The sequence below is a fragment of the Rhamphochromis longiceps genome, linkage group LG5, assembly GCF_057381845.1.
Source record: "Rhamphochromis longiceps isolate RC_006_pf linkage group LG5, R_longiceps_female_GT1.1, whole genome shotgun sequence".
Lineage (NCBI taxonomy): Eukaryota > Metazoa > Chordata > Actinopteri > Cichliformes > Cichlidae > Rhamphochromis > Rhamphochromis longiceps.
In genome coordinates this window covers 10,715,247-10,739,396 of record NC_140561.1, presented here as the reverse complement: position 1 = coordinate 10,739,396, position 24,150 = coordinate 10,715,247, and the positions used below count along the sequence as shown (strand labels likewise).

Genomic DNA, 24,150 nt, shown 5'->3' with positions numbered 1-24,150 from the left:
TATAATGGCAAGTTCTTCCTTTCCACTGTTACTCATCTGTAATAGCCGACGGTTAAATAAATATGAACGATTCCTTTGCACATTTCTGTAGATATCCTTCGAAATTGAAAATGTTCACAACCTTTACAGTAGTCTAAGACACGCTATTGATTTACAGAGACTGTGCTGCTTTATGGGTTATGTAAGTGTTATGTAAGTATGCCTTGTTATGAGAAACTGTCAGGGTGGCTGGCTACAACACGTTTAAGCCAACAGGCAGTCCAACACAAATTCCACAGGGAGGGGAAAAAGCTTTATTAATACTTTAATATATATCAATAATACTTTATATACAAAATATGTACATCCTTTGCATTACATTTCAAAATAAAAATCCCAAGTACCTCTTTCTATACAAAACTATTATATTTGTTTTACTTTACATTCACTCTCTTTGCCACAGACACATTTAAAGCAAATATGTTTGAATCACCTGCCACTGTTTGTGTCTGTGTTAAAACGAGTAAAGGCAACAGCGTGAGCTAAAAACAGGCCTGGACTCGACTGGAAAGCAGTGGGCAATATGCAAATCAGGCTGACGCCATATGTATACTGTACACGATGTCGCAACGTACAGCCAATCGCTCCCTCAGCCTTTCCCTACAAAATACACTCAGTGGGTCACGTATCAAAAATAGAGATGTACGAGTAGTATAAGCAAAAGAAATAATTACAAGACACTGCTTCACAGGAACTCCACCTAAAAAAATGCAGAAACAGTCATGAGCAACAAATGAAATCATAAAAGCGTGTATGGCCACATCATTCATCGACAGACATGAGTGACACACCTCGTACGGCGACAACGCCCTGAATTCTTTGAACTCTAAACTCTGCGTTCATTTAGCTTTGCCATAACTGAAGGAGTTAAAGGGGCAATTTTTTTTTTTTTGTTTTGTTTTTTGTGGTAGGTCTAAAACAATAGTTTGTTGCATTTACAGGAGCAACAAACACTGAAAGTAGATCATCCTTAAAAGTCATTCAAGCAGCATCTACGACGGAGCTTTTGTTCAATCTTTACATTCATTACAGACTGGCGTGTGTGTTTGTGTGCGCGCGCAAAGAAAATAGCTCCAAAATGTTTTTAAATGGGGTGTGTGTTTGTGTGTGGAAGGGTTAGTCTACACCTTACATTCTAGGTTAACCTTTGACATTCAACAATAAGTGCTGAGATGACAGGTATTGCAGAAAAACACTTGCGCGCTCCCTCGTGCACTCTAAACTGACCGTATTAAAACTCACAGTATTTCAGAGCCATGCAAAAGGTCTAACATGAGCCTTCTCGTGGCCATGCCAGAATCCCCACAGAAAGTCTCATTTCACTTCAGGAGCTCATGGTAGATGGAGGTGGGACACAATGGGTCAAACTACAGCTGCTGTTTAATGGGATACCAGTGCTTTCGTGTTCGTTTATCCCATTCGACATTCAGAGGACACGATTTGTGACACATCTGCTCAGTCTTTGGTTTCCAGATTCAAGGGAGCGACCTGCTTTAAAGCTTTGTGAAACGTGGGGGAGTCCATGCGACTCTGGTGGTGTACTGGAGATCCTGCCCTCGGGGACATGGACATCATCAGAGACGAGGGAAGTGCCTCTGGGGGTAGGCCTGCTGCAGAACCGCTCATGCCTGGGTACATGACAGGCAAGCCCCCAGGGTACCAGCATTTCTCCAGCATGGGCAGATACGCTGCTGCTGCGGGGGGGATGAGGTAGAAGGGAAGGCAAAACGGGTTCTGGTTAGGGGAGAAGCTCAGGTAACTACCAGGAACTCCTGTCGTGTGACTGGAGAGAATTTCATCTTCCGGGGAGTCCGATCTCAGCTTCTTGGCCCGAGGCTCATCATCCTCCTGCTTGATGGCACTGGCCATGCGCTCAGATCCCGAATGGTTGAGCTCCCCCTCCATCGAGTGGCTTTCTGACCACTGGGCTTTGGGGTCCCGCTTGTCATGTTCTCCCCCATAGCCACTGTCAGTGTCTGTGTCACTACCGCTCAGCTCCCCTGTCCCGTGGGGATAAGTCCTTTGAATGACTGGGACGCAGTTCTTAGCAGGGCCTTCAGAGGCCCTTTGTGGCTGTCCGGCGGATTTCTTCACTTTTTCAGAAGAGCCCACATCCTCATCCGGCCGAAGGCTGCTTTGATGCTGCAGGACTTCCGCTGCTACCTTTTGGATGTGAGTGATTACGTGCGAAGGAGTCAAGTCCCTGCTGCTTTCTTGGGTGGCCATATAGTGCAGAACCTCTTTGGCGCATAAGTGAAAGCCAGAGCGGAACATCTCCTCACTGCTCTCAGCGCTGTCAACTCCATGATCACCTAGGTGATTAAAAAAAAAAAAAAGTTTAAATCCTCTTTACAGCAAGTTTTACCTCAATAAAACACAACAGACCACACAGTGCCAGCCCCAGTGATGCCTCTGTACCATTTCCACTTCACAGCCTAAACAAATACGAAAAATAAAAATGAAAACTCAAACTTACCAAGCTGCAGGTCCTTCTGTAGAGCGATAATTTTCTGCTGCTGCTGCTCCAGGAGAGAACTCAGGGTTTTCACATGCTTGAGAGTGAGTTCCAGCACCACAGCTTTCTCCAAATGACCCAGCGTCTAAAACAGGAAGACCTTCAATAAGCATGTTGATCTTTCTTATGTAACACATTCTGCAGCTGAACAGAGAACAAGTCTGGAACACCCGGGAAGTCATGCAGTCCATGTACACACGTACAAAAACTTCTAGTAACAAATTTTAAAATAAGAGCAATTAAATGAATTTTTTTTAAGTACGATTGCAATTAAAATTTAAAAAATAAAACTTTTTAAAAATTATTATTATTCGGTTCTTCTCTTAATAAAAAATAAATATAGATATATGTATATAAATATATATATTTTTAAGGCTTCAAAGCTGAACTGAAAATATGGCGCAAACAAACTGCTCAGCAGAACCATGTGGCGTCTCAGATTCTCTGGCTGTTAGCAAACCTGCCATATGCTGAAATAATACTCACTGTAAGCTTAAGATGTTCTGGCAATAAATCTTTCAGTTGGGCAATGCATTCGTTTATTCTGTCGCGTCTCTTCTTCTCGATAAGTCGGTGGGGCAACTTGTAGGTCTCCTGGAGAGGGTTGTGAAAGGTGGTCAGTGAAATTCTGCTCAGATTTAACTGTTTAAATATATTACACTTGTAAAAACTAGAACTTACCTTGCTCTCATTATCTCGCTTCATGCCCCTCCTGGGTTTATACACATAAATTGGAAAATCCACTCTTTGGAGAGAAGATTAAATTAGTTGATTTCACAGAGCTTCAGTATAAAGTGCAGAATGACATTTTTTTATGTAATAGAAATTGCTTCGTTTACCCTTGCATGTCAGCTATATCCAGAGAGGGGTGTTTTGGCATACAGGGAGGTGGTTGCGCGCTGGTAATCCTCTCCATGTCGATTAAATGTAAAACCTGAAGAAAACGCTTTTTTTTTTTTTTTTTTTTAAAAACTCCAAAATTTGTCCCAGCAGCCGCAATTCAAAATGAAAAAAAAAAAAAACTTTCCAAGATAAAAGAAATAAATGAGAAAAAATTATTTCCTCTTATCCAGTGTGAGTGTGTTTTCCTGTTGTGAGCTGCAGTCGAGCGCAGCTGGAGTTTTGTCGCCCTTAGGTCCGGGACTCAGTAGTATGTCTAGGGAGGCTCCACGCCCGGCGCAATGTGTGAGAGCTGGGTGGATTTCTGACTACGTGTTAAATAAACCCTGTGACTGCAGGCACGTCTCTCAGCTACAGACACAGACTCCGCTCCGTCACATGAGCCTCACGTGTTGGACGGTGCTTTCAACTCCTCACCTCCCCGCTCGCTCCGCCCCCTCTCTCTGCTGCTGGAGCACACCCATTTGTGTAGTACTCCTCCACCGGGGCCGAGTCCCGTGTACCACCACGCTTCGGATCTCGGGGGTTGAGTCGTGTTTGCAGAGCAGAGCGTGTTTATGGAGGCAGAAAGTAGAGCAACAGATTTCCCCTGGACAGTTAGGAAGTGTGGAGCCGTTTTCCCCATGTTAACTGGCATAGTAAGCTTCATAGTAAGCTGCACTATAGAAACACTAGCATAAAATACTATAGCCTCGACGCTGAAATACAACTTTTTTATTTTTTATTATTGGGTATTAGCAAAAGGCCTACATTTTGAGATGAAACAAAAAGTGTGGTAAAATTAAGCGAAACTAGTTAACATGTAGAAATTATAACGCAGAAGAAGCTTTTATCATTAAGTTGCAACACTTGTTTACAAAAACTCTTCCAAGACTTTGCTCATTTTAGACGCTTTATTTTCTCACGCTAACATACTTACACTGGGCTCAATGCGGGCGAGACAAACAGTTGCGACACGATGAGTCACGCGATAATTATCTATGGGGTCTCAACGTTTCAGTGCGGCCAGCGGACCACTCATTTTAACTCTCCGCATTTTCAGAGCCTGCCAAGTGTCACGCGCTCAATGTGGCGTGGACACCCGTGTAATTTCATTCTGTACGGGTCTGGTGTGCGGCACGTGCACGTGCACCTGCGGCAGGATGACAGAGTCCCTGTGGTGGAGCGTTTTCTTTCTACATACCCGCACCGTGCTGGTACTTATTAGACCTGCTTGTACCCAGCGCGCTGTCACGTTGAGCTCCTCATGGCCGGGAGAGAGCCGAAGAGCGGATCCCTGTCGGTGACGTCAGTCCAGCAGACGACCGAGAATGCCCGACTGGTCGGTCGGTTCCACCCGCCGACGTCCCGAAGCAGACAGACTAAATATAGAAACAGCTTCAAAACAACGGAGAGGAGGGAACGGGAAGGGGTTGCAGATAAGATTTTGCACTTAATTCCGATAAGGGGGGGAGGGGTGCCAACTACTGTTTTCAACTCATCTTTCCGTTTTCACTGTTCTGTGGAGATGCAACTGTCTGCATTTCTTATCATTTCACACAATTAGGTGCCAAACTGTGTGGTTTTAAAATAATATTAACAGTATCTGATTACCCCGAACTGTGTGCATATAGCCTACTCCCATTAGTGTAGAAAATTTGCACTCGTTCTCCGTGCCCTAAAATATTAGTTGATATAAGTCAATATAAGTTGTTTAAGAATCATTGTAACCACGCTGCACCCTTAAAGTTTGCATTTACAGATGCAGAAAGTCTGCACCTACTACCACCTTCTTTATGCAAGAATCGGCATTATGAAGCATGAGCTTCTCTGACCACAGTTTATCTGCTGAAAAACACTCAAGCAAGAATGCTGATTTTGCACCGAGGGACTCGTTTAAGGGTTTTGGAGGGATAATTTTGTAGAAAATTGTTTACATTTTTCTGGAAATGACTGACAAATGAATGGCTCTTGTATGCAGACATTTCATTAAAAAATGAATTAAAAAAAAATCTAAATATCAGGACACCAACTGATTGAACCTGGACAGTTACACATTAAGTAGAGCTTGGTGAACATATACTTGGCTGTCAGAGAATCAGGAAAGTCCCTGATCAATGAGGATATATTCTACTCAGATGTTCCTCGTTTCCAGTCAGCATATACAGATTCTCTGAAAGCCAGAAGAATAATTCGGGACGTGGCCCAGTTTAATTTTTAAACCAAACTTTCCGTGTGAACCCATATAGAACATTTTGCTTATTGCCAGTGAGCGGCATTTGTATTTCAGTATCCATTTGTGTGATCAGATGAAGACAAATTCATACATTTTTCTGCTTTATAAGTCTGCAGTTACTGAAATAAAGATACAAAGGCAGTATTAAAAGAAATGAGTCATGTGGTAATGTACGAATGTGTGCATTTGTAAACAAAAACACATTATAAATCCTGTAAAAGCACATCAATAACAAACACAGCAAAGGGAGTAAAGGATAATTACATCAATTTTAATAAATAATTCTACTCCAGTATACAAATTGATAGCGCCTAAATTTTTTTTAAGTAATTATAATATTCATAAGTAACCGTTTTTCCCCCCCTCTTGTCATTTTTCTATACAAAAGCGAAGGTAAGCAACAAATTGTATATACACATAGGTAGTCCAAAAATGAGAGAAGTCTAACAGTAGCAACTAATGAGTTTTGGTGGAAATAAAAGTGACTCAGCACAAGCAGCAAACATGTCTCAGACTTAACTCGAGGACCAAAAACGGGCACAAATGGAAGAAGTCTGCTGCAAAAACTGGACAAATTTATTATTGTAAAAATGACACAACTCCTGAGCAAATATTAGCATGAGTGGCACTAAATGTCCTTTACGACCCAGTTAAATAAGAAAGCAAATATATCATAAAATTAGTTAGCGCTGAGATATGACACTGTTGGCTTTACACAGGTGAAAGTAAACTATCCGTATATATTGCTCTCAAACAATATGCTATCTATACTGAGTGCCGTTGCCCCTCAACAAGTACGCACATTTTCAAGAAATAAAAGAAGAAAGTAAAACTGAGAAGGCCAGCTTATTAAGTATTATCCCTATCTGTGTGTAAGTACAGGCAACCAACAGCTCTCTATTTTATCCAGAGACAAAACATCGGGCTGTGCTTTTAAATAAGACAAAAATGATGGAATTTCAACCCACACACCAATGAGGTTGCATATTTAAGTTAATATATTGCACAACATACAAAAATAAGACGTGTAATACTGCTCATTATTCTAGAAATATAAATAGAGAACAATAACATAAAAAAAAGAACAACAAATGGGACTATTCCCTCTTGTCCAGTCAGCTTTTTCCCCCCATTTCAAGTTCAACCAGTGAAGGCCTTGTGGTCAGAAATCCAAATGATTTCTACCTAGGAAACATTTGGCACCAGTTCTGACAGGCCTGAACAGAATGAGGTGGGTGAGTGTCACGTTCTAGAGTAACACATGCGTGGTGGGTAGAGCTACACATCGCCTTATGACTACCTATGTTACAGTGTTTCCCTACCGTTATAAGTTACACTCAGTGCAGTATACATTATGTGCAACCTCGGCGTGAGGAGTGCGCGCTCCACCTGGGCGCAAAGCCGACGCGGAGCTCCTTCAGGGCTGTGTGCCGGTCGACCTCACGCAGGCTGCTGAGGGTTGACGTTCATGTGCTGAGGGTGTCCCAAAAGGCCGATCCGCTGCTTCTGCTTCCTCTGCTCTGTCATCTGAGGGGAACAGAGAGGGCTCGTTTTGTTAAAAGAAGAAAAAAGAAAAAATTATTCCACCTTCTCTGCTCTGCAGTCTTAATCGATTCAGTCTTTCGTAGCACCTTATAGAAACTGACAAAATGCAGCAGCAAACTCTGCATGCAGCTCAACTGAAACACATTCTTCTGAAATCCTGCCAGCCTTGTCATCCACTTTGCTGTGTCTTCTGACGAAAGCAGCCGAATACAAACTACTAATCCTGAAACTCAGTCAAGAGAAATTTCAGAGATCAAGAGAAGCGCATGAGTCAAAACGCAGGTGCTAACCTTTATACGAGCAGGAACAAGAGAGGGTTTTCTGCTAAGAATTTACTTTAATTGACATAAAGTGGTGATTTGCACCTCGGCAGTGAAACACAACAATATTAAAAGTGAGAAGACAAAGTGGTCCTGTAATGAGTGTTCCAGCAGAAATAATTCTGCGCAGAGGGACGTGTTAGACAAAAATATCATTTAAAGTCAGACAGCAATAGCATGCTGTCCTTTTTGCGCTATAATTTGCTAATTATGGCAATCTTTTGAGTGACTCAACATGGAGAGCGCTCATGGCATAATTTTCACTCTCCGGTGAATAAACGTTGGTTTGTTCCTGAGAAAGTAAAGAGTTTAAATTCATCAAGCGAAGGAAAAGAAATCAAAGCAGGCTGTGCGAGCATTTGTGCGTTGCAGCGCGATGTGACAGATGTTCCTGTGCCCGTCATCGCTCTTGGAGGCACAATAATCATTTCCCCCACTGTCTGGGTCAAAATGTCTCTGAAACATTCACTTCCTCACAAATAGTTCTCATTTCGAGGGTAAAAGGCTTTTTACAATTCTGTTTACTAGAAACAGCAGACAATCGTCTGCAACAATCGTCTTGTTTTCCTGGATATGCAATACCAGCAGAACTGTATCCTTACACAACTTCTAGTGTGTCTGCTGAATGCAAAAAGTAAAATCTTTTACAGAATAACCAAACTGAACTGAAGTTTGGTTTAATAACGCACCGAAATAAGACAGATACAAAGAAAAAAGCTTAGCTAACGGGTCTATAATCCAGAGAAACAAAAATGTGCTTATAACTCAGTGATGAAAATAAAATCAGATTGAGAATCTCATGAGCGGTGCTGTGAACTATGACTCACCACCTTTTGCATTTAGAAAGCTTTGCATCTAAAGGGCAATGAGGAGCAAACAAACAAACAAAACTGAAAAAACGTCAGCTTTGCTCTTTACAAAAAGAAAAAGAAAAAAACCCCTCTAATGCTTCATGTTTTCTCCCCCTGACAAAGTGTCAGACATCAAAATCAGATTCTCGGTCTTTTGATCAACTTTAGCTCAAACCGACCTGTTCCTTGAGCTCGGTCAGCTGGCCTGAGAGGTTGGACACCAGTTTCATTGTGGACTCCAGTTTCTCCTGCAGATTTCTGATCTCATTTTGCTCCCCATCTGCGTCACTGCTGACCAAAGACATGGCCCGCATTCGTGGAAACCAGTCCAAGTTGTGCTCCTGGTAAACAGAAATTTGATTTGTTAGGAGAGGTATGAAGACACAATGAAATGTATTTATCACGTTCCCCGTGACTGCCTTCAGGGTGCTGGAACCTTTGCAATTTTCTAGGAAGTTTTTCACTTCTCATTCTAATTTTAACTCACCAGAACAAGCTTAAATGGCAAAAGGCCATATGAAATTTGTACTCCCCCCCCCATCTAATGCCCAGTTTTAGTGTCTGGCTTGTGTGCAGTGATTTAAAGCTGACTCTAAAAGTGGAATCAAACTAATTAGAATGGGACTTTCCATATTAGAATCACATGGGATACGCAGGCATTCTTGAAATCACTCACACGAGGCAGCTCACTTGTTTGATCTGTTTCTATCACGCCTAATCTTAAAGAACAGACGATCACACTGGCAGGCGTACAGAAATTTTCTCATATGACTCCACATTCTTTGCATCATATACACAGATAAACACCGAGATCTCGAATGTTCTCATCACTACTTCAAAATGCTCTCTGAGATATATATATAGATATATAGATATATATATAGATATATAGATATATAGATAGATAGATAGATAGATAGATAGATAGATAGATAGATAGATAGATAGATAGATAGATAGATAGATAGATAGATAGATAGATAGCAATACTAATATATAAAAAAAATAAAATGTTAATAATGTTATTTAGATGAAGCAGCATACAGAAAGGCATGTCATGTTCCTTAAATCAGCACAACGATCTGCCCTAATGCTGCATGAATGAAATGCAAGTGTGCGGCACTGCAGGCACTGTCCAGAAATCGTGCAGTGCCAAAGAACTGGGCTGAAAAAGTCCCCGCGTTTCAGTGGTCGATTTGGAGACATCGACGCAAGTGAGGTGGCCGTGCATACCGCAAACCAGCCCTGGGTCAGACGGCAGCCCGAGGGGGAATCACACAACACTAAAATAATGAGCAGCAAACAGTCATTCTGAAAGGAGGAGAGGACGGCTGTGAGCAAGTTCCACTTCCTGAATGCAAAGAGACAGAGGCTGTGTTTACTAGTTTACCTGCCTCCTCCCACTCTAACACGCACTTCTATATCTGAGGACAGCTACTGCAATATTTGGTACGTGTAAGAAATTAAATTAAATAAAAAGATACAAATGTGCCATTTTGATTATTGGAACGCTCCAGTTTCTCTAAGAAAGATTGTCATCTCTCGCTGACTGTCACAGATATAATAATTTGAAAACACCTTCCTGTTCCCAGACTCGGCTCTGCTTAAAAAAAACAAAAGCAAAACAAAACAAAAAAATCACCTAAACACGACAGAGGTCATTTCCCCCATTTGGATGTAGCCCACAGGTTGCAGCCACACGTGTGTTTGTTTGACGACTTTATCACTTAACGGCCTAGCCTTCTTTCCATCCCCAGTGTTTACATATGAAAGCACTTCCAGTAAACTGAGAAGTGCAGGCATGACTTAAGAGTCTACAACGTGCTGGTTCAATGGAAATGACGGAAGTACATTTTTCATTATTAAAACCGCACGGGCCATGACAGAGAAACAGGATGCTGTGTGGTTAAAATAGCAACACAAAACGTCACAGTCATGCCACAAGCCACCTGATGAGCTGACGACCCACTCACTTTACAAATATGCAAATAAAGGCCCCCCCTTCTCCCCCCTCCCAGAATTATCACAGTCTTGAACGTTTACGGCAGCGGATGATTGGAAATAGAGCAAATAGAGCATGGGTGTCATTTTTTTTTAAGCGTCGGACATAATTAGAAGTAGGACAATTGGTGCAAACTGAGCATCGTCTTTTTTTACTGTTTTCTTTTTAACACCTTAGATATGACATTTCACCCAGAGCCCTCCACCATTGACGTCAGTCCCAGTCATTGTCAGAGTAGTCTGACTTCTACACCCCCTTATGTCCCGCTGCTTCTTCCACGTTAGTGCAGCATCAAAAAAATCGAAACACAGTGGGAGAGAGGCAGCTCAGATTGAAACACAAGAGCCTGAAAATATACCATCTGCTAATCAAATCACTGGTAAATACAGTGGAATATGTCTGTAATAAAAGAAAAGAAAAAACAAGAGCTAACAACTGAAAAAGCTATAACAAAATAATTCATTAATAACTCCTATTACTGTTGGCAGAAATTATATTCATTATTATTATTATTATCGTCATGCAACTTTTGTGCATTCAAATAAAGTTTAACACAGCAAGTATCCAAAAATTGGAGAAAAATCAGAAACCAGCACAGTTGAAATTAGCTGTATGTTGTATAAAAAAATAGATGTATATATGACTGTACGATAATTTATTGGCACTACTGCACTCTACATTATTATGGTTTAAAAAATATGAATATTATTGTGAAGTTTTATTTAATGTAGATAACATTACATGTTTACTTACATTTTTTCATGCAGGATTTTTTTAATATCTAAAAAATAAGTTAAATAAGTTGTATGGTTTTCCGTCTGCCACCCAACCAAAAAATAAAACCAAAAAACTCCAATAAACCTCATCCCATTTTAAAAGCTGATAAAACGATATCCTTGCACACAACGTGACTCAATTTAACCTCTGTGAATGATTTACTGAATGCGTTTTATGACAGACGCTCTATGAATGATATACTCTTTGTAACGAGACACAAGGACACTTGCTGAGAGTTGATGTTAAGGATGACTGGGCACGCCAGCATCTTTCAAACAATGTGCAACTTCTTCTGTTTGGCTAAGACCCTTAACCCAGTCGGAATGAACCCTTGACAAACGTATTTTGGCTCAGTGGGAGTACACCGCTAATGAGCGAGAGGACAGGGAGTTAATCCCAAATCAGGTGGTTCCTCACAAGACTAAGGGTAGCAGATCAAGGCAAAAAGCAGGAAAGTGGGCTAAATGGCATCGAATGAGAAACTGGGTCAAAAACTGACAGCAGCACAAGTGCGTCAGGGGAGCAACCACTTCAGAAACAGGGGCTTTCCTGTGGCAGTTAAAATGCTTTCTAATTGCTCACAGACTACAGGTATGATGCAGCAATCAAAACAATCACTTTTCAGACCCTTTTATTTTTCTGAAAGGCACAATTCTACAGATATCCACTTGAATCACTTTCTCCGCTGGCTGTACATTTATCTGATTGGCATAAACACGAGCACTTGGCATTTGCTATCTTATAGTATTTTATGATAGCAAAGCCTTTGTTGGAACTAATAACAGTGATGACGTACTTTCTATACAACACATAGAAATATGCATTATGTCAGGATAGAAAAAAGTAAAATAAATAACCCAAGGTTTCAGTGTGTTTGCATGCCAAAGTGGCTGTCATGTGGTGATGTAAAGGGTGCATGCATGTGTGTTTAATGATTAAAACAATGCATGCCTCCTTCGGAGGATTAAAACCTTTTATGCCAATGGCAGACTGTGCCTGAATGTTAATTGTCCATTCATAAAATGGACTGATGTGATAATGCTTTGGAAGGATTCAAGGTCACAGAGGTAGGGATTACATAAAAGCAGAGCTGGTACACTAGAGCACACGAGGTGAAAAAAAATAAATATTACTGCCTGTCACAGTGCAGGAAGCGAAAAAGACTGCAGTAATCACTTCTGTCCGAACCCATATAAACCTTTACGCCTAGTCGAAGCGCCTACAGTGTTCTTCACGAGTGAAGGTTAACCTCAGTTAAGACCACAGCGGTAGCAGATACAGTGTTGCACCGTACGTTTTGCTAATGTAGACTTTGAGGCACACCTGTAGCACTGAAGAAGATGAGCGAGAGCTCTATTTTGAGAGGAAGGCAGCTAGAAGAAAGTGAAAAACAAGTCGATTACAGAATTTCCGGAGTGTCTGTGAATTTGAAGGATATAAAAAAAAAGAAAAAAAGATTGACGATCAGGTAGATGTATCAGTCTGTAATATAAGTACCTAGTAGCTCAGTTCTTAATTAGTATCAACCCCAACAAAGCAGAAAGCAAATAGATGGAAATATACACTGTTGAAAAACAAATTTAAGTAAATTCATATTATTAGGAACTGGGACTCGCATACTACCTTACTGAAGTAGCTTTAGCAATAATTAAATTAACGTCTAAAGCAAAGAAAGAAAATATCCACAACGTACCTAATTAAAATAAAGGTCTTTCAACATCTTCTTTGGGGCTTTTTTTAACGCAACTGAAATCAAGACTCGGAAGACTTGCAGCTACACTAGTATTTACTCCAATAAGACCCTCATTAAACTAGTGCATGTGCATGTCAGTGACAACATCCTTACCCGGATCATTTCAGCCACATAGCTCTCTGGGCCAGTGTACTCTGTTGAGTCCTTGACCTTCACCAGGACAATGAAGAACAAGTAGTGCCACATGTTGTGCTCAACTTTGATGTGCTCTTCAAAGGTGACCGTCTTGTTGTCAAACTTATCTCTTTCCAAACCTAAAAATAAATAAATAAATAAATAAATAAATGACATAATTTCTCTCACACACACACACACACACACACACACACACACACACACACACACACACACACACACACACACACACACACACACACACACACACACACACACACACACACACACACCAAATAATCTGTCCTCTTTACTTCTTAGGAAAAGTGAGGAAATAAATTTTCTTATGCAAGCCTGCATCATCATTTTTGTGACCTAAATAATGACAGATGATGATCTTTTTTTTTTTTTAAAGACAGGAAATGGGGGTATGAGGGAATGGGCAGACAAAACAAGCAAGCACAATTTCAACTTACTACTGATTATTTAGTTGAAATTACCCTCCTGACATAAAAAAAGAAGAAAAGAAGAAAAAAAAGTGGCGGTGCAGTGACAGATGAGGCCAGTGTCTGAGTATGTGTACTGTCTAACATGGTCAAGACCCATATGGTAACAGGAAGAAACACTCCTCCTCCACATCAGCACCTGCCATGACTAACCATTCATTCTGGGAAGAGGAGGCGTTTGGTTGTTTACCCAGAAGAAAAAAAAGAAGAAAGAAAAAAAGCCCCCATTTGAAAACAGACCTGATGTGAAGTTGCATCATAGCAGGAGCATGCTCATATGAGAGCTGAGAACAGGGCACTCGTTTGATTTCCCTTAATTTCATCATCATCATCCATTTGCATCGTTCACACCCGCAAAATTACCGAGTCTGTAGCGAAACGTGTTGCGTATTGACTGTAGCTTCGACTCGAATGGAACTAAAAAGGCATTTCCGCTTTTTCTTTTAAACTTGAAGAATGGAGTGCTACTAGTACATAGAAATGAGGGTTAAAAAGACAGGAAAAGAAGTGTCAAAGGTCATGAGTCATATTCCCATAATGCTGACATATTACAGCGTTTGCCGAGTAGGCAGAATGGCTCTAAAAGTAAAACTAGAATTACCACCTAGCTGTTGTAGGCCTCCTCCAACTAAACAAGTTTCCCTTCCCACCTTTGTTTGAATGTGTTTGAATTCTCACCAACTTCATCGACTCATTCCATTAGATATCAGTGTTTGTCATGGCAAGCCTCACCTTTGACACTAATTTCTAATTATTTCATTCAAAAGAGGTCCTAGATGTCAAGAAATTCAGTCCAAGCCTTCCTGATATACTAAATTGGGGATGCACATACATAAATTTCCTTGCCTTCATCATTTCAGCACTATTGGATGTGTAACTTTATTTATAAACTGAAGATAGCATGATGGACAAAGACAAAGACCCACAGTTTGGGCAGAACCTTCAGAATAAAAATATCACATCCAAAATAATGGCCCGTATTTATATAGCGCTTTACTAGTCCCTAAGGACCCCAAAGCGCCTTACATATCCAGTCACATCCACACACTGGATGAAAGAAAATGTTAAGCTGTGCGTTTAACTTTGTGTGAAAGAAGTGTGCTTTGAGTCCAGGTAACCATATGTTTGAAACTAACACAAGAGCAGGACTGATGTGAGGTCATGTAATGTTTCATAACCCAAATCTAATCAGTTCACACTGAAGTCTGTGAGAACACCAGCGAAACGTATAAATACCTCCCAAATTAAACAATTCTCACTTTCATGAGAATAGGACAGTAACCTTGAGCACAAATTAAAATGGGGCCATTGAAAGCATAAATAGCAGCACTTAAACAGTCTTAACTATTTTAAAAAGTTATTTTGCTTCTTTCCTCACCGCAAATAAAACATGTTGTCTTCAGAATTTCCTCTTTCTTCTGCTTCTCACTTCTCAGGTCAGCAAATGTGTCAATAATGACACCAAAGATGAGGTTAAGGACAATAATGATGACCATGAAGAAGAAGAGCAGGTCGTAGATAACCCTTGCTGCAAAAAGTGGTTCCTGTTGAAGCCAAAGAAATTGGGGGGGGGGGGGGGGGGGGGGGGATTGAGACAGGCAATGAAAGCTCGCACGTTATGTCAGCCAATGAGAGCATTTTTCAGTTTAGAAGGTCAGTGAGGAGCAGAGAGAAAAAACAAACAAACACATGTTACTAAATCATTACTCACAGATGAAGCTGAACAAGTTTTCAAAGCAGTCTTACAAGTACAAGCACTGACCTGTGATTCTGAAAACTTCTAAGAGAATGCATAAAAATATTATGTCCTTTGAGAGGAGTGTATATACATATATAAGAACTAAGTTAACATATTGGTATGACTCAGTGCCCTTTTGCATGGGTACAATCCAGCTGTAAGGTTGTGTTTGGCAGGCTTCTGAACAACTGAAAACAGTTGTGACATCAATGCAAATGAGCAATAAGTTATATGAAGTTAATAAAAGTGTGAATGATTCTTTGTGCCATCTTGTGGGTTGAGTTGCAGGTCTAATGCGTGGTCGTTACAAACTTGTCTTCATCCTGTGTGTTTTTGCTATGTTTGGAGCTTTGAAAACATCCTCCTTGTAAAGGACAACTTTCAATCACAGACTTTCAGACATACTGGACTCCTGATAAATGGACTGGTTCTTATATAGCGCTTTTCTACTCTACTGGAGCACTCAAAGTGCTTCGTATCCTCTACTACACTTATTACCTCATCCAACACATATTAAATTGACAGCATGTCTACTTTTACTTATAATGTTTAATATTAAATTCCTTATTACAAGACTAAATACACCTTTAAATATCTGTTATCTTCTCAATTTAGCTGAACTCGAGTTAGACTTATTGTGCATGGTAGGGGGATGTGCCAGTACGTCTCATCTGTGTTGCTAGACTTTAAAGTAAAAACAGGAAAACCGATATTTGGTCATTTTATGACTCTTCTTCACACCCTCAAAGGTGTGATCTCTCCTCATTGTTGGGTTCCTGTTTTTTATACCTCTTTGGATGGTTTCCGTAGGACGTCCCCGACACCTCCCCCACTCCTGAGGCCGTGGCTCAGTACTGTGACAATGCACATGAGCAAGGAATCGCACGTCCGCTCCTTGTCCTCAATCACTACCGCTGACGGCTGGATGGCAAGGGAAGCTACAAAGACACAGCGAAGTGTTACTGTAGGATCCTTTAAAGTTTACTCTGCATTTCTATCATCCAGCAAAAATACCTTTATATATGGTTTCAATAAAATAAGTGGCTACCTTACTTAAAGATTCAATTATATTACCAAAATAAATTAGGAGGTTTTAATGTGACTGAGGACATTCTTCAACTTCCCACACAAAGGCTAGTCACCAGACTACCCTAATTAGCCCGCCTGGTGATGACGGATGGGAAGCTCAGACAAGGTCAAGCTCCAGCAGTTTGAGGATTCGACATGGTTGGCCGATCAATTTAAAGGTGCTACGTGTTCACCTTTGAACGATGGCTTTATCCCAACAAGGTCGGATGGTTTGCAAAAACTCATTGTTTGCAGTTAGAGAGTCCCCGCACCATCCCTGGGTGGACCCATCGACCTGCTCTAATCTCTGACCTTTCAGCTATGGGCCCCTACATCAAGTCTTAGGCTTGGTACTGTGAGACCACAAAGTCTAAAGAGTCTAAACCCCTGGTGTATGACCCAGCTCCCTGAAAGCCCCCAGTTGGCCCAGTCAGTTTTAATCCCATGACCACCCAGTCGCCTAGATTTGTAGCTCGGTGGGACGAATCTCTTCTGGGCAAGTCAGAAATGTGTGAGAACATAAAGCCCTTCACACAAACACGTGCACCCAGCCTCGTGGAAAAATTCAAGAGATTCACAAACAAACATGGATTTACACTTAAAAAGAAACCTTCGACCCAAGCCTCCACCCCATGTACACGCACTCACATTTACCTTTCACTTTGTCAACCTACCATCCATCGTGGCCTCTGCTGAGCAGTTTTCTCCATTTTCTTTCTGACAAACTCCACCAGAGAGGAACTCTCCCACCATGCTGGCTCCATGCTCTGTTCAGTTGGGAACGGAAGAAATTATGCAAGTATCCAAACTATACAAGGTTCACATTTGAGAGTCAAACACTCATTTTTATGCAATGCATTTTTGTGGCGACGAATAGTGATAGTGTAGCTGGATGCTAAGAGCAAGTGAATGTACAAAGATCCTCCACACTTAATATTTTTCATCTTTGGTTTTTTTTAGTGATTCAGAATGAATGAGGAAAAACATTCCATGCGTTCTGGCATCTGGGTAAGGCATGACATGCATTTTGGTTCCAGCAAGGAAATGGCAAGAAGCCTGTATTTCAACTTACCGAGAGTTTTGTTGGGTATCCGGTCCACAGCCAAAATAAAGTCGTCCTTGAAGAAGATGTATCCCACAATAGAGAAGAGGTAGACGAGGATAAGCGCCAACACAGCTGTCAGAACAATTGAGCGGCCATTGCGGGTTACGCTCTTTATTACGTTCAGCAGGGTTTCTTCTCGGTAAACCAGGTCAAAGAGCTGGAAAGAACAAGGGTTTAGAGATGTGTGTGGAACATCTGGAACTGGGTTAAATCTCATATATGAAATGTGTATAGGATGAAGTATGTGTGAGCTCACATACTAGTAGACTGTAAAAGAAGACATGGACAAAGACCCCCAAGCTGCAGATAATCAAATAGAGCAGGTGGTACAAGAACTCGACATCCATAATCATGGCTGTGTATCCACGTGTAAAGGTTCCTCTGTTTCCAACGAAGCTCATCAGGAAGATGACCTTATTACATAACTGAAGAACAATGGAAAACACACAGCATGTATAATCAGTATGGTAAGGTTTGTTCAAAGGCAGTGCAAGAAGAATTTCAAACAGTCATTGTTCAGACTAATAAATATATAGTGCAAGTGCTGCATTGTCAGCGTAGTGTGGAATCTCCCTGACCTGATATACAAGATTTAAGATTTAATGAGTGACATTTGTATTAGCGGCTGTTTGAAGGCAAAATCTTGCTTGAACAGAGTCCGTGTTTCTGTACTGCATGAAAATTAAATGTCAGGTTCATGCCCACTTACATTAAAGCCTCCTAGTAGGAGCAATGTGGGCTCGAGGCCCACCGAGAAGATCAGGCGCAGGATGGTGGAGGCAATGAGTGCCCTGATACCGTGAGGCTGAGGCAGCACTATGACAATAGCCAGTGAAACCAGCATAGCCATCCACAGCAGGGCAGACAGATGGGGCTCCAGGGTGCCTGAGGATGAAGGAGACGTCATTAGGGCGAGATGAGAAAGCTTTCACTCAATCTTTTCCATCACAGCCAACTATTTTAAGTAGTTATTAATTCTTTTATCAAGTCAAATGATAATCCAGTCAGTCGGGAGTGAGGCAAGTCACACTCGCCAACATCGGTGCGCCATGACATAAATGCATCAGTTTATCTGTTTAAACATGAAAGCAGCTGTGTGATCGTTGCAGTGAAGCAAACACACAAGCCCTTTTCAACAAGGCCATCTTTCAGATGTATTCATTCATAAAAAAGCTTCAGGAAACAGAATAGTAAGCCTTTCATTTTTAGAGAAGGAACAAGAGTTGTTTGTGCTAACTGTGGTATCAGAACAATTGCTACATTGAACAAAACATTTGTGCCACTACATCAAAAAGTAAATGACACAAAGTGGACATCAGGTGAAAAGTTGAAGCTCACTTATTTTTAGTTGTGAATGTTGATGCCTTACAGAAATCTAACTCACATTTATTATTTGTTCTATATCAGTTAATGTGGTTCAGGAAAGCAGTATTATGAGCTCATGGTGCACTGGCATCACCCCATAATCTGATTTCTTCATGAAAACAAAAAACGAAAAACAACTTTTGTGTCAGGTTTGCTTTTCTCTGAGCAAGGACGAAGAGCACTTTCGATGTCTCCCTCCATTCCCGTCTTTCTGAAGCCTCCTTCTCGTCTCTCCGTGTATACCAATCACATGACAGGTTGTTACATAACCTCCCACTGGCTAAAAATATACTTTGTTCCCGCCAAATGTATCAGCGATGCATCCCAGGTACTGCATCGTAACAGGCAGCCTGGGCGCTCAGACTTGGCAGCCATCCCAGACACAGCAGCTTTGACGTCACACACCTACTGTCTAAGGCCATTCATCTCTCTTACTTGCTTACTCTGCAGTTATAAGAAGAGAAGCGAGACTGACCTTCACATTGAACTACTTGCACTACACTTCACATATCCACATGGCTTGCATTGTTGACAGACAAAAACAATCCGTTTCTCCTCATATTATAGCAGCCACCTGTGACAGGGTGGAGGCTCTGGCAGTTTGACCACCTGACTCGGACCTCGTCATCGAGCTCCTCCACTTGTAGTTATTCCGGGTGTTTATTTTTAAGGCTTACACACTTCTGCTTGCTACTAGAAGTTTGCAACCACAGTTTCTCTCCAAACAAACCGCTTACAGCGAACCATCCACGGTCACTGTAAGTGAGGTTTTCAATAGTATTTAAGGGGATTCCATGTAGCTTAAGACAGTATGAAAGTGAGGCCTGCTATGTCTCAATGGCAAACTTGCAATAAACAACATTTCTGACCAATTTAGCTTCACTGGTAAAATTTGATATTTCTTTGCAAGAAGCTGGTTTTAATATTTAAATGAAGCATCTCAGCTGGTAAGAAAATAGGGCATGTTATGTTTTCATGCACGCATCTGTGTGGCGGTAAGCATTCACCATTTCACACTCATCCAGGCTGGAGAAACTGATCAGGAAGGCTAGCTCTGTGGTCGGCATGAAGCTGGACACTCTGGTGACAGTGGCAGAGAAAAGGACACTAAAAAAAACTGCTGGACATTATGAACAATGATGGGCATCCTCTGCACACGGCCATTAACAACCAGAAGAGTCTGTTCAGTGACAGGTTGCTTCTCCCCAAGACAAGAACTAACAGACTTAAAAACTCCTTTGTCCCACACGCCATCAGACTGTTTAACTCCTCTCTGCAGGGGAGAGGGAGGGGAAACAGGAGGACAAAGGAGGGGGGAAGAACTAAGCTGTAGTGCCTCTTCACTTGACTGTGCAATACCTTTTGTGCAATACTTTTGTTAATAGTCAATGGTGCAATAGACCTCAATACTTTAAATGTGCAATTCACTTGTATTTTTATTTCTATTTATTCTATTTATCCCCTTCGTATATTTTATCTGTATATGTCTCTGTGTATATATATATATATATATATATATATATATATATATATATATATATATATATATATATATATATATATATATATATATATATATATATATATATGTGTGTGTGTGTGTGTGTGTGTGTGTGTGTGTGTGTGTGTGTGTGTGTGTGTGTATATATATATTATTTTCTGTAACTCTGTAACTTCTGTCGGTGCTGTGCTTTTGGAGACCGAATTTCCCAGAGGAACCCACCCGAGGGATAAATAAAGTTTTATCTTATCTTATCTCTTAAATGCCTAAATCACCTAATTTTGCAGTGAGTGGTGTATCCTGGAATGAACCTCTAAGCTCTCAGAAGGCCTTTAACACTGAAAACCACATCAGGTTTCTGAAGCTAAGCTAACAACCTCTTTTTTTGTCTGCTCTACACCACTGCAAGGAAGTTCAAACAAAAGGGACCTCGCCGTTTGACCCCAGACAGAACAATTGAAAGTTTATGCGAAAAACAATGTGCGTCTTCTCTTTGCACTGGAACAATGGAGGCCTTAACGGCTGAGGCTTTTCGCGTCCCCACAAATATTGCCCTGAAGCAGAACTGAGAAAAAAAACGGAAGGGAATAAGAGACGGCAAATCAAAAAGAAAACTGAAACTTCACACAAAAACATGCTCAGGTCTGCTTATTCCTTTGGCTTGTGAAGAATCTCCTGTAATCACTCAGAATCTCTGTTTGAATGAATATTCAGTCTTTGAAGTTACAACTTGTGACCAAACACCAGACAGAGTTTTCCCTACCCCTAAATTTAGAAATGAAAGCCTCGTGACAGCCCAGACTGATCTGGGATTATAATCATTTGGGGAAGAAGGTCAAATCTGGAGATCTCAGGGATAATAACTTTTTATGTCCACATCCTTGTTGGTTAAAAGAAAAGGAGTGTATTTAATGTATTTTAAATGAAGATCAATATTCATTACGCTGGTTTGTTTTGGGGTTTTTTCCCACTTTTTTGTCCTTTTTACTCAATACATTCAATTGTTTGTAGGCATTAAACTGACATATATTCTTCAGGGTGATTACTTCATACTTTGTAGTGCCAAAATCTACACTTTAGGCACAAGAGACACGACAGCTTTAGAGCAAATCAATTAAATCAGCAGAGCACTGAATTTCTGTAGGTGCTTATATGCTTACATAATTTCCATAGTTGTGAACACGGGGTTAAGTAAATGCATGATGGATGATGGACTTTGGTTGACATAACAAAACCTAACCATAACCCATGTCAGAAACTGATAGGGCATGAATGGAGCATCACTCTGAAGACACTTTTTGCTAAAAACAAAAGAGAAGAAAAAAAAAAACTGTTTGGAAACACGTTTAAATCTAATCAGCGTCGGCAAACGGTGACTCTAAAAGAAGGATGGCACACAGAAAATACCGATGTTAAGGAATGAATAACACCATCTGTAGTTTCAGTATCGAAATGAATGGCCTCAGTTTTTAAATTCTGGCTAAGATTGGATCTCAGTTTGGTTTTGTAAAAACATAAATGCTTCTAGATGCCTTGTAGCATTTGTTGTGTAGTTCTGGTTTTGTGGGGTGGGGGTGTGTGTATCAATCACAAAGTCCGCTCTCGTCTTAACCCTCTCCAGGCAGACGTTGCAGATTTGCAACAGTTAAAACAACAACCTGATTACCCCACATACATATTTTATGAGGTTTTTTTACTCAGAAGTACCACTGCAGGACTTGGTTGTGCATTAGCAACAAAAAACTTAATTTGAGCCTGAGAGGGTTAAAGTTGTGACCACTGCTGTCTGGCTGTATCAAAATGCAGAGGTCCGTTTCAGAAAATGGGTTTAGTGAAACTGAGAGATGACGATCCACTGGGTTTTTTGTTTCAGACAGAGCTAAATAAAACTCTGGGTTACTCATCAGTTATTAATGGAGTCTGAATCCACCTGTTCCTTGGCAGGTTTTCTTCAACAAACACAGAGTTTCTTTGCGATGTCTTCCCTTTTCCTAGTCTGAAGCAGCTGTGTGAAACTTGATTGGTTTCCTCATTGATACAAAAACTTTAACACCAAGTGCATGTCTTTATAAACATCAAGCTGTTACCACAGAATTGCTTTAAAATGACAGCTTTTATGAAGAATCGGCCACCAATGTGATGACAAATGCTGCTGACCAATTTTTAGCTGTGAATACAACCTTTAAATCTTCCTTCTTTATAGCTCTGCAGATATCACTGAATCATACACCAGAGCTTACTTTACTGATAACCGTTTAGATAAAACATGTCTGTGAGAAGACAATGATCAGTCATCAGTGTCATTTGTCATGTGAGCACATGTGAAACAGCTTTATCACAGTTAGCAAGTCATGTTGTGTGTGAGTGAAGGACAACGTGGTGCAGTCTTCCACTTTAATAGGGAAACTTTATGATTTCTGTCATAATGTGTTCTGATAGCATTTCATGCTCAACTACGTTCACACTTATACATACAGTCATTTTGATCAATAAATAATAGCATAATAGCGCTTGGTGTTGAACTAAACACTAAATACTAAAATTCACTATGACTGGCATTGATGCAGTAGTTTGCACTTTCTCTGCGCAAGAAGCAGCAAGAAGGCTCCTGGGTGAAATCTCGTGTCATGTTTTCCCTGTGCTGCGTGGGACCTCTCTGGGTACTGCCTCCCACAGTCTACAGACATTCATGTTCAGTTCATTTGTGATTGTAAATTGACCTTAAAAAATGGTTTGTACTGTAAAGCATTATGAGTTCGCTTTTACATTTAAAACTTCATTTAAAACAGATCACTGCTTGGACAAATATTTATCAGTTGTAAAGCAAGACATCTGCCATTTGAAATCTTGCTGTATGTGTCCCTGACGTGATTCTGGCTTTTTAAGGTGGTCACAGTATTAATAGTCTGGGTGAATCTATCACATACCATAATTACCAGAAGTCACGCAAAGAGAGAAAAAAAAAAAAAGACCTCAGAGGAAAAGAAGTGCAAAATCAATATTTTATGACACCACTGCAGTTCAAGATCCAGCTCTTCAACCGGGATTGCATTCTCTTCACAGCTGTAGCGATGCTCACACCTCCCCAACTTTGGTTAGGGAGGTGTGAGGCTACACCCAAACCACAAGCACGGGAACATACAGCATTCTGTAAGGTCCTTTAAAGCTATGCACTCACAATTCCTTTAATCTGATCAAGTACTGGCTGCAACTGTGGAAATGAATATTAAAAAGGTCTAAACATAGAGCATTTCGTAAAGGATGTGAAAATTGGGATGCAAATCAACAAGCCAGACACCCCTCATACATCTCTGAACAGCAGCCAGATCTCAAATAGATTTTAGTTTTTTTGTTTTTACTTCAGATTAAAAGACAGAAAATAAGCAAATGTGACATTATGTAATTTTTTGAGACATTGGACAGCTAAAGGTATTTAATTGTTGCTGCAGATATCCACATTCCTTGGTAGATGCTAATATAACCAAGAGTTGCTAACATTAATCAGATTTCTGATAACACTAGTTTTTCCACTTCTAACATCTGTGACTCCAGCACACACAACACCTTTTTTAATTGCTCTGTGCCAGTAACAGAAACTTGGTGAAGGAAAAAATAAACTATTGCATTTCTCTGCATATATCAAAAAGATTCCTGCCATAACTTTACAGGCTAATCTACACTTTTTAGATCACAGTTTGCCTCGAGTGGTCGAGGACTACTTTCTGTGAGCTGGAAGGTCTAAATATGCTGAGGTGTTGCGATACACCTGATCATAAAATGAAGAAATTGAAGAGTAAACACTCAGTTTCTTTCCTGTTCTTTTTAACCAGGTCTCT

General features: G+C 40.6%; 2 protein-coding genes across 2 annotated transcripts in view; both read right to left on the bottom strand.

Moving 5' to 3' along the window:
- Positions 1-291: 291 nt before the first annotated feature.
- Positions 292-3,916, bottom strand: bhlhe40 (basic helix-loop-helix family, member e40). The gene is made up of 5 exons (XM_085405723.1): positions 3,394-3,916; positions 3,236-3,299; positions 3,041-3,148; positions 2,516-2,639; positions 292-2,351 (listed from the first exon to the last, which is right to left on the bottom strand). Exons 1-5 carry the CDS (start codon positions 3,468-3,470, stop codon positions 1,495-1,497), a joined length of 1,230 nt encoding a protein of 409 aa, XP_085261849.1. The 5' UTR covers positions 3,471-3,916; the 3' UTR covers positions 292-1,494.
- Positions 3,917-5,576: 1,660 nt separating this feature from the next.
- The window catches only part of itpr1b (inositol 1,4,5-trisphosphate receptor, type 1b), an 83,996-nt gene continuing 65,422 nt past the window's right edge, over positions 5,577-24,150 (bottom strand). The window contains exons 53-61 of the mRNA XM_085405722.1: positions 18,158-18,333; positions 17,709-17,873; positions 17,416-17,605; positions 17,018-17,110; positions 16,065-16,213; positions 14,916-15,081; positions 13,011-13,171; positions 8,565-8,726; positions 5,577-7,196 (exon numbers count right to left, since the gene is read on the bottom strand). Of these exons, the coding sequence (XP_085261848.1) occupies positions 7,110-7,196; positions 8,565-8,726; positions 13,011-13,171; positions 14,916-15,081; positions 16,065-16,213; positions 17,018-17,110; positions 17,416-17,605; positions 17,709-17,873; positions 18,158-18,333 (1,349 nt within the window). The 3' untranslated portion in view covers positions 5,577-7,109. The remainder of the gene's footprint in view (positions 7,197-8,564; positions 8,727-13,010; positions 13,172-14,915; positions 15,082-16,064; positions 16,214-17,017; positions 17,111-17,415; positions 17,606-17,708; positions 17,874-18,157; positions 18,334-24,150) is intronic.